The sequence below is a fragment of the Boleophthalmus pectinirostris genome, unplaced genomic scaffold (assembly GCF_026225935.1).
Source record: "Boleophthalmus pectinirostris isolate CB_2022bp ecotype Guang Dong unplaced genomic scaffold, ASM2622593v1 HiC_scaffold_9, whole genome shotgun sequence".
In the NCBI taxonomy this organism is placed as follows: Eukaryota; Metazoa; Chordata; class Actinopteri; order Gobiiformes; family Gobiidae; genus Boleophthalmus; species Boleophthalmus pectinirostris.
Genome location: NW_026571541.1, coordinates 36,108,832 through 36,118,831, shown reverse-complemented (window position 1 = coordinate 36,118,831; position 10,000 = coordinate 36,108,832). Strand labels below are relative to the sequence as shown.

The 10,000-nt window shown below is 44.8% G+C and overlaps 1 protein-coding gene across 1 annotated transcript in view; it reads right to left on the bottom strand.

Annotated features, from left to right (window-relative positions):
• Positions 1-10,000, bottom strand: part of bcas3 (BCAS3 microtubule associated cell migration factor) — a 988,864-nt gene that overhangs the window by 515,481 nt on the left and 463,383 nt on the right. The window contains exon 23 of the mRNA XM_055166948.1: positions 7,403-7,410. Within this exon, the coding sequence (XP_055022923.1) occupies positions 7,403-7,410 (8 nt within the window). The remainder of the gene's footprint in view (positions 1-7,402; positions 7,411-10,000) is intronic.

Sequence of the window (10,000 nt, the reverse complement as noted above, 5' to 3'; positions counted from 1 at the left end):
GGACTACACCAGGACTAAACCAGGACTACAGCAGGACTAAACCAGGACTAAACCAGGACTAAACCAGGACTACAGCAGGACTACACCAGGACTACACCAGGACTAAACCAGGACTACAGCAGGACTAAACCAGGACTAAACCAGGACTACAGCAGGACTACACCAGGACTACTAAACCAGGACTAAACCAGGACTAAACCAGGAAACCAGGACTACAGCAGGACTAAACCAGGACTACAGCAGGACTAAACCAGGACTAACCAGGACTACAGCAGGACTACACCAGGACTACAGGACTAAACCAGGACTAAACCAGGACTAAACCAGGACTAACCAGGACTACCAGGACTACACCAGGACTACAGCAGGACTACACCAGGACACCAGGACTAAACCAGGACTACAGCAGACTAAACCAGACTAAACCAGGACTAAACCAGGACTACCAGGACTACCAGGACTACACCAGGACTAAACCAGGACTAAACCAGGACTACAGCAGGACTACACCAGGACTACAGCAGGACTAAACCAGGACTAAACCAGGACTAAACCAGGACTAAACCAGGACTGAACCAGGACTACACCAGGACTACAGCAGGACTACACCAGGACTACACCAGGACTAAACCAGGACTACAGCAGGACTAAACCAGGACTAAACCAGGACTACAGCAGGACTACACCAGGACTACACCAGGACTAAACCAGGACTACAGCAGGACTAAACCAGGACTAAACCAGGACTACAGCAGGACTACACCAGGACTACAGCAGGACTAAACCAGGACTAAACCAGGACTAAACCAGGACCACACCAGGACTACAGCAGGACTAAACCAGGACTACAGCAGGACTAAACCAGGACTAAACCAGGACTACAGCAGGACTACACCAGGACTACAGCAGGACTAAACCAGGACTAAACCAGGACTAAACCAGGACCACACCAGGACTACACCAGGACTAAACCAGGACTACAGCAGGACTACACCAGGACTACAGCAGGACTACAGCAGGACTAAACCAGGACTAAACCAGGACCACACCAGGACTACAGCAGGACTACAGCAGGACTAAACCAGGACTGAACCAGGACTAAACCAGGACTGAACCAGGACTGAACCAGGACTACAGCAGGACTACAGCAGGACTAAACCAGGACTAAACCAGGACTGAACCAGGACTACACCAGGACTACAGCAGGACTACAGCAGGACTAAACCAGGACTGAACCAGGACTGAACCAGGACTGAACCAGGACTACACCAGGACTACACCAGGACTACACCAGGACTAAACCAGACTGAACCAGGACTGAACCAGGACTACACCAGGACTGAACCAGGACTGAACCAGGACTGAACCAGGACTACACCAGGACTACACCTGGACTAAACCAGGACTGAACGACTCTCTCGACCTGGTCTGCCATTGTTCCTGGGAAACGACCAGGAAATGGCACTTGTTTCCAGAGCAGTGGACGCCATGGATGCATGACAAGTATTTTTCTTGAATGGTCGACTACGACATCCAAGATGCATGTCGGGGACGTCTAAAATCAACTGCAGAGGCGTCCAGCGAGTTTTTTGACGTCCCAGGCTGAACGCAGCATTTGGAGGGTTTGAATAGGGCCCAGGAGAGATCGCTAGATTAGTCAAAAATGCTCGAATGACATCTGAAACGTCTTCAGGCAGGTTTTTGATGTGGGGACAATGTTATAACTTTTAATGTCTAACACCTCCAGCATTTGGGAGCAGAGGGCATGTTCTTTCTTGATGTAGAAAAGAAGCCGACCAATCACAGCGCTCCCTCATATGTGGGTGTGTCTATTTGTCTGTGGGCGTGTCTATTGGTCTGTGGGCGTGTCTATTTGTCTGTGGGCGTGTCTATTGGTCTGTGGGCGTGTCTATTGGTCTGTGGGCGTGTCTATTTGTCAGTGGGCGTATCCGTGGGCGTGTCTGTCCTTCTGACCCAGGGGCCAATCACTGTTCTCGTATTAATTATTGATGAAGAGGAGCAGAAGGTGCAGGAGTGATCAGGTTTCACACCGCGGACACAGATGGACAGAGGAAGGTTCTGGAGCCTCGGCCAGAGCGGAGAAGAAAAACGACACAAGTGTGAAGTTCTGTCACTGAACAAGCAGACGAAACTGTCACTCATGAAAACAAAAGAACAAAACAAAACTCTTGGTCTCAAAAAAGAACCTAATGACATAAATTATCGGAAGACCAAATGAAAAGAGCCATTAAACGCCCTCGCAGCCGACTGACAGCCACAACAATCCAACATTATAGTAGTAGTTTAGTTTATTCGGTCATTTTGCAGCAAAACAAAACAAAACAAAACCTAGATACAACCCCGTGGATCTTGACCGAAAGGGTTTAGGCTGAAGTGAAAAGTACTTAACGCCCAATCCTATCAAACAATGACAGAATTCCAAGAAAGAACAGAAAAACAATCACTTTTTTTCTTAGTTCTTATCTTCACTTTTTAAAGTTGCCATTTTTTCCCCCCGTTTAAGATTGTAAAAACTAATAATAATGTTATTGGCGCAGACCGGTGCACTCTGGACTTTGAAACAGAGCGGACATTTGTGTTCGGATCACTCAGTTTCTCTTTTCTCCAGACACTGCGGGACATCCGGCGGTGCCAGGTCGGGGTGGGGCGGAGAGGGGCTCCTCACGTCCTCACGAAGACGCCAGTGTCTGCGCTCGTCACATAATAACCTGCATCTCACTCATCAGGGCCGTTAGTCCAACGTGAACATTCAAATGTACCATATTTTTTGAACTATAAGTGACACTTTTTTCATGGTTTGAGTGTTTCCTGTGACTTATACATTGGTGTGACTTATTATTATTATTAATATTATCATTTTAATATTATGCATGGTTTAGTCCTGTTAAATCCTGGTTTAGACCTGGTTTAGTCCTGGTTTGGACGTGGGTTTAGACCTGGTTTTAGACCTGGTTTTATTCCTGGTTTAGACCTGGTTTTAGACCCTGTTTTAGACCTGGTTTTAGTCCTGCTTTAGTCCTGGTTTAGTCCTGGTTTAGACCTGGTTTAGACCTGGTTTTAGACCTGGTTTAGTCCTGGTTTAGTCCTGGTTTAGTCCTGGTTTTAGACCTGGTTTAGACCTGGTTTTGGACCTGGTTTAGTCCTGGTTTATTCCTGGTTTTAGACCTGGTTTTAGACCTGGTTTTAGACCTTGTTTTAGACCTGGTTTTAGTCCTGCTTTAGTCCTGGTTTAAACCTGGTTTTAGACCTGATTTTAGACCTGATTTTAGACCTGGTTTTAGACCTGATTTAGTCCTGGTTTAGACCTGGTTTTAGACCTGGTTTAGACCTGGTTTAGTCCTGGTTTAGTCCTGGTTTAGTCCTGGTTTTTTCCTGGTTTAGACCTGGTTTTAGACCTGGTTTTAGTCCTGCTTTAGTCCTGGTTTAAACCTGGTTTTAGACCTGATTTTAGACCTGATTTTAGACCTGGTTTAGTCCTGGTTTAGACCTGGGTTTAGACCTGGTTTAGACCTGGTTTAGTCCTGGTTTAGTCCTGGTTTAGACCTGGTTTACCTGGTTTTCCTGGTTTAGACCTGGTTTTAGACCTTGTTTTAGACCTGGTTTAGACCTGGTTTAGACCTGGTTTAGACCTGGTTTTAGACCTGGTTTTAGACCTGGTTTAGTGTTCGGCAATGAGTGGAATTAAGGAATAGCTCAAAATGTGAAAACAGGAAAATCCCTCTGTGTAATCCATTTATTTCAACAAAGTAACTGTAATCCAATTCCCACTCACTGAAACAGTAACTGTAACTGAATACAGTTACTCATCATTTGTACTCTGATTACATAACTCCGGTACATGTAATCTGTTACTCCCCAACACATGGGTTAGGCCTAGTCACATGTGTGTGAGTTGAGGAGTGAAGGAGTTGGAGATGTTGAGGCTGTTGAGCTTCAGTCTGGAGAATTCTGCTTTAAAACAATGAACTTTTCACGTCTTCAGCTTCACTTTCGACGACATCTCCCACCCACCGCTGCAGTGTTTACACAAAGATCTCTGTGTGTGTGTGTGTGTGTGTGTGTGTGTGTGTGTGCGTGTGTGTGAGGGTTAGCTGTGAGCACTGGGGTTAGCACTGGCAGAGTGGTTAGCCCTTTCGTGGACAGTGGTTAGCTGGAGCAGTGGAGCGCTGGAGCGGTGAAGCCAAACCAGAACAAAGCCGGGGCAGGTTATTGATGTGGGGCCAAGGGGCTGATCTACGGAGGGAGATAAGGGACAAACATCTGATCCATGTGGGCAGTGAGTGGACACAGCAGAGACACTCAGTCTGAGGTTTTCTTATCAAAGCTCTGAGATACTCGTGTTGCTAAAAGTGTTCTTCTCACGTTTACAACAAGGAACAGCCCGACGTCACACAGACCGAGACAAAGGCTTTAGAAGACGTTTTTCTAATTATGACTCGGTTTGGTGGAAAGTTCCCGTGGTCAATATTTACCAGAGTTTTACATCAGTTAAGTGGAAAAAATTTGAAAAGAAAACTATAAAAATAAAAAACAATCCCTCTATTGATGTCATCAGCACAGAAAACTCCATCAAAATGACACAATGAGACAATTTATGCCCAAACAAGGACTTTTTCTGACAGTTTTAATCTTCATTTAACAAAATAAAAGTGTTGACATATATTTTTATTAGTGTCAGGGTTCCCACGGTCATGGAAATCCACGAAAAGTCAATGAAAGTTTGGGAAAGGTGATGGAATTTTAGTATCTCTTTCACATAAATCCAGCGTTCTATTCTGAGTATTTCTGAACGTCTGCGCCTTTTGTTTAAAAGAGCACGACAATAAATGCAGGATTTTGAATGTTAAAAAACTATAATCCCAAACCATAAGGTGAGAGGAAATGATTAACATTTCATATTTCGCCTTAAAAGTCTGATCAATTCTACACATGTAGGTGCCGTAAAGTCATGGAAAATTCACTTTAGCTCATGAAAAATCATGGAAAAGGTTTGAAATTTTGTCAGTGAAAAAGATTTGGAACCTGTGGGACTGTTTTGGGTAAATAAGGATGTTCGGTCACACCTGTCAAGCTGGAAAGTCATGGAAAAATTCACTTTAGGTCAATGAAAAAGTCATGGAAAAGTTTTGGAATTTTGTCTGTGAAAAAGATTGGGAACCATGTGGTCTAATCATAACTGTTGTGTAAATTCGCCCCAGTCCTCACTAGTACATATTCGAGTCCTTGTTGTTGTGGATGCAGTGTTCGTTCACACTAATCCGATGGAAAAAGGCTCCAGAGACGAAACGATCTGGTGCCTCCAGCTCCCACGAATTCACCTGAGCACAGATCTGATCCGGCACCGTGTGGACGCCTGAAAACACTGATACTCTGATGAAATAAGTCACCGCCAAGAGTTTAGAACATATGTCCATTCATATAAACGTGTGTCTGTGTGTACGACCTGCAGACGTTTTAATCTCTGAAAAGTTTAACGTGAACCATCTCCAACACGACAGAAACACAGAACAGACTCACCATCAGCAGAACATCCCTCTGTCACAGAAAGAACACTCATATTCCACTGAGTCACTGTGTCCTTTAGTCCGACAGAAGCTGAACCACATCAGCGACACAAGGAGCGAACAGTTTTTTTTGAGCGCTCAGTTTATGCAAATGAGCCATGTGGTTTTAAGTTTAGTTTCTGTAACATGTAAACAAATATGCTCCAAGTCGTGTGGGTAAGGAAGGATTGCGGACACAGATACGACTAGCCTGGACACAAATAATTTCCGATACAGTGATTCAGTGATACGGTGATACGCGGATTTAAAGTGTAAAACGGGGTCTTAGATGTTGATGTTATGGTTGCTACGTAACAGTTATGGAATTACCTCTTGTGCAAAAATATCTAAATATCAATATATCGTATCATTTAATGTGATGATACAGTATCGATATTGTTGGCTGCTGTATCGATATATCACCAAGAGTATTTTTTGGTATATTTTACTAAATTATTTTATTACAGCTACAGTTTAGTTGTTTGTTTAGATCAGGAGAGTCAAACTCATTGTTGGTCCGGGGGTCGTGTCCAACCGACTTTGATCCCAAAGTGTCCGGATCAGAAAACTCATGTCATATAAACCCCAAAAATAATAATAAGTTCAAATATTTGTGCAGAGAAACACAAATCTATTACAGAAATCTTTTTTAATTGATGAACTCTTTCTTTAACAAAATATTATAATATTATGAACAACCTGAAACTTTAAGAAAAATACAATTTCAACACAAAGTTTTAACATGAACTTGTATGTAAAAAGGATTAAGTCAATTTTTGTTGTAAAATCCTGCACTCGGCTCCACTTTTCTCATGTTGGACATTTTTCTGATGAGGGTGTCACGGTCAACAGTCAAAACGATCGTCCTTTAAGAGCGTTTGGAAAGAGACAAGTCTTCATTTGTGCTGCTCTGGTGGGAGGGGCCACGTACAGAGACGCTGGAGACGCTGCTGTGATAAACACCACAGAAAATTAACAAGATTTTAATAGAAAATATAATTAAAATATTTTAGTAGAAAATCAGCCGAGGGCCAGATTAAAGGTCTTGGAGGGCCGGATCTGGCCCCCGGGCCGTATGTTTGACACCTGTGGTCTAGTGAAAGGAAACTCGTTTATGCGACACATTTGACATTTTCACTGTTTTGATGATTAAAATGTTTTTCATATGAACTTTGCACAAGAAGAAGTGATTTAACAAAGACTTTTAGCGTCACAGACATGATTTAAACTTTACTTTTTATCGAATCGTATCGAATCGATTTGAAATATATCGTATCAAACCGAAACCTCACAGTATCGAGATATGCATCGTATCAGCAACTTCTATTGGCAAGTATAATAAAACTACACTGGTCGTAAATACTTTAACATGAAATGATGGAGGTAAATAAATAAATAAAAGTAAAAACCAAAAGACGCCGGTTTAAACGCAGATTAAAAGATGTGAGTTTGGAGCTGAAGAATGAAACGATAGTGGAAGGTTTTTGCGATGTTTTGTGAAAATCGTCTCTTCTTTTGTGAGATTAATTGTTAATTGTTAAATATTTATTCATGTGCCTTGATAAAAAAAAACAAAAAAAACATACATAAATAAATAATAAACTAATTTAAAAAAGAAAAAGAAAAACAAAACACCTTTCTTTCTTTCTTTCTCTCTCTTCTTTCTCTGTGTGTGGCAGATGATGCAGGTTCCAGTATCTGAAAGGCTCTGATGGTTCTCTCATTATCTCTCTCTCTCCCCCTCCCTCTATCCTCTTTCCCCCTCTCTTATCTTTCACTCTCTCCCCCTCCCTTTCTCATTCTTTCTCTCTCCTCCTCCTCCTCTTCACTCTTTCCACTTCCCGCTCTCTCCCCCTCATTCTGTCCCTCCCACCGTCTTTCTCAGTCTCTCTGTCCTCCCTCTCTCACCATCTCCTCTCTTTCTCTCTCTTCTCCCTCCTTCTTTCTCCTTTCTATCTTTCACTCTCCTCCTCTCCCCCTCTCCTCCTCTTTTTCTCCTTCCCTCTTTCTAATGACCCTCTCTCATTATGCCCCCTCTCCTTCTTTCTCCTCCTTTCTGTATTTCACTCTCCTCTTTCCCTCTCTCCTCTCCCCTCTTCCTCTCCTCCCCATTTCTCCCTCTCTCTCCCTCCTCTCCTCCTCCATTTTTCATTATGCCCCTCTCTCCTTCTTTCTCCTTTCTATCTCTCTCCTGTTACTCTCTCCCTCCCCCTTTCTCTCCCTCTCTCCTTCCCCCTCTCCTCCTCCCTCTCTTCCTCCTTCTCCTCCCTCGCTCCTTCTTATCCTTTCTATTTTTCTTTCTCCTCGCTTTCCCTCTCTCTCCCTCTCCTCAGCTCTCTCCTCCCCCTCTTCTCTCTCGTCCTTCATCTCCTCCCTCTCTCTTCCCTCCTTCTCCCCTTCTTCCCTCCCTCATTATGCCCCCTCTCTCCTTCTTTCTCCTTTCTTTCACTCTCCTCTCCTCCTCTCTTTCTCCTTTCCTCTCTCTAATTCTCTTTTCTCCTCTTTCCTCTCTCTCCCTCCCTTCCCCATTTCTCTCCTCCTCTTCCTCCTCTCCTTCTCCCTCTTCCCTCTCTCTCTCTCATTATGCCCCCTCTCTTCTTCTTCTCCTTTCTCCTCCTTTCTATCTTTCACTCTCCTCTCTTTCCCCCTCATTATGCCCCCGTCTCCTTCTTTCTCCTTTCTATCTTTCATTCTCCTCCTGTTACTCTCTCCTCCACTCCCTCGCCTTTCTTCCCCTCCTCTCCACTTCCTTCTCTCCCCCCTGCTCCTTCTCCTCCCTCTCTCTCCTTCTCTTTCCAGTATCTTCTTCTCTCTCTCCTATTCCTACTCCTCCTTCTCTCTCACTCCTCCCTCTCTCCTCCTACTTCTCCTCCCTCTCTCTTCCTCTTTTCCACTCGCTCCTTCTCTCTCTCCTCCTTTTCTCTCATTCTCTTTCTCCTCCCTCCCTTTCTCACCTACTCCCTCCTCTCTCTCACTCTCCACCTCCTTCTTCTCTTTCTCTTCCCTCCCTCTCTCTCCTTCTTGTTCTTCTCCTCCTTCTCTCTCCTCCTCCTTCTCCTCCCTCTCTTTCTCCTCCCTCTCTCCTTCAGTCTCATTCAGAGCGTTTGATTGACAGCTCCATCTTGTCCCTTCATCTTCTCTCGGTCTCTTCTTCTTCTTCTTCTTCTTCTCTTTCTTTGATTACTGACCCAAACATGGCGACTGAAGCTCCTTTTCCAAAACAAACTCGTTCTTTTCCTCTCACAGCAGCAGGTCAGTGAACGAGGCGAGACGATTGAGTTTTTACACTGTTCACCCGTTAGAATATCTCAAAAAACTCATCAAAAAGCAAAAGTAAATAAAACTAAAATTATAAAATAAAACAAATGGTACACAAATCCGTGTGTCGCTCGTTCATTCATTTTTCAATGTAAAACCAAAAATCAGAAAATGAAAAAAAAAAAGTTTTCTTCATTATTTGTCTCCAAAACCAAAATGAAAAAACAGATAATGATTCGTTTTTTCAGTTTTCGATTTTGTGTTTAAATGAAAAATGGAAAAAAACAGATGACTGTTTCCCGTTTACGTGACGTCTGTGACTGTGATGCCAGATTTTTGAACTGCATACGGACTGAACGAGGACTGATCCAGACCGGGACCAGACCAGAACCAGACTGGAACCAGAACGGACTTCGAGCTTTGATTCTGAGCCTCCGCAGGGTCCGAGCCTCAGCTTCGAGCTCCGGCCCTGCTGCTGGCTCTGAGCCTCCGGTCTGGTCCCGGCCTGGTCTTGGTCTCAGTCTGGTCCCAGTCTGGTCCGGGTCTCAGTCCCGGCCTGGTCTTGGTCTCAGTCCCGGTCTGGTCTCGGTCTGGTCCCAGTCTGGTCCGGGTCTCAGTCCCGGTCTGGTCCCGGTCTGGTCCCAGTCTGGTCTCGGTCTCAATCCCGGTTTCAGTCCCGGTCTCAGTCCCGGTCTCAGTCCCGCTCTGGTCCCAGTTTGGTCCCGGTCTGGTCTCAGTGTGGTCTCGTCCCGGTCTGGTCCCAGTCTGGTCTCGGTCTCAATCCCGGTCTCAGTTCCCGGTCTCAGTCCCGGTCTCAGTCCCGGTCTCAGTCCCGGTCTGGTCACAGCCTGGTCTTGGTCTCAGTCCCGGTCTTGTCCCAGTCTGGTCCGGCTCTCAGTCCCGGTCTGGTCCCAGCCTGGTCTCGGTCTCTGTCTCAGTCCCGCTCTGGTCCCAGTTTGGTCCCGGTCTGGTCTCAGTGTCGGTCTGGTCCCGGTCTGATCCCGAACCTGGATCAGTCCTGGTTCAGTCCGCGTGCAGCGCAAAAGTCCGACATCGCAGTCACGGTTAAACGGTCGTTATCCATTTTTTCCATTTTTCATTTAAACACAAAATCAAAACTGAAAAAAAACGAATCATCTGTTTTTCATTTTGGTTTTGGAGACAAATAATGAAGAAAA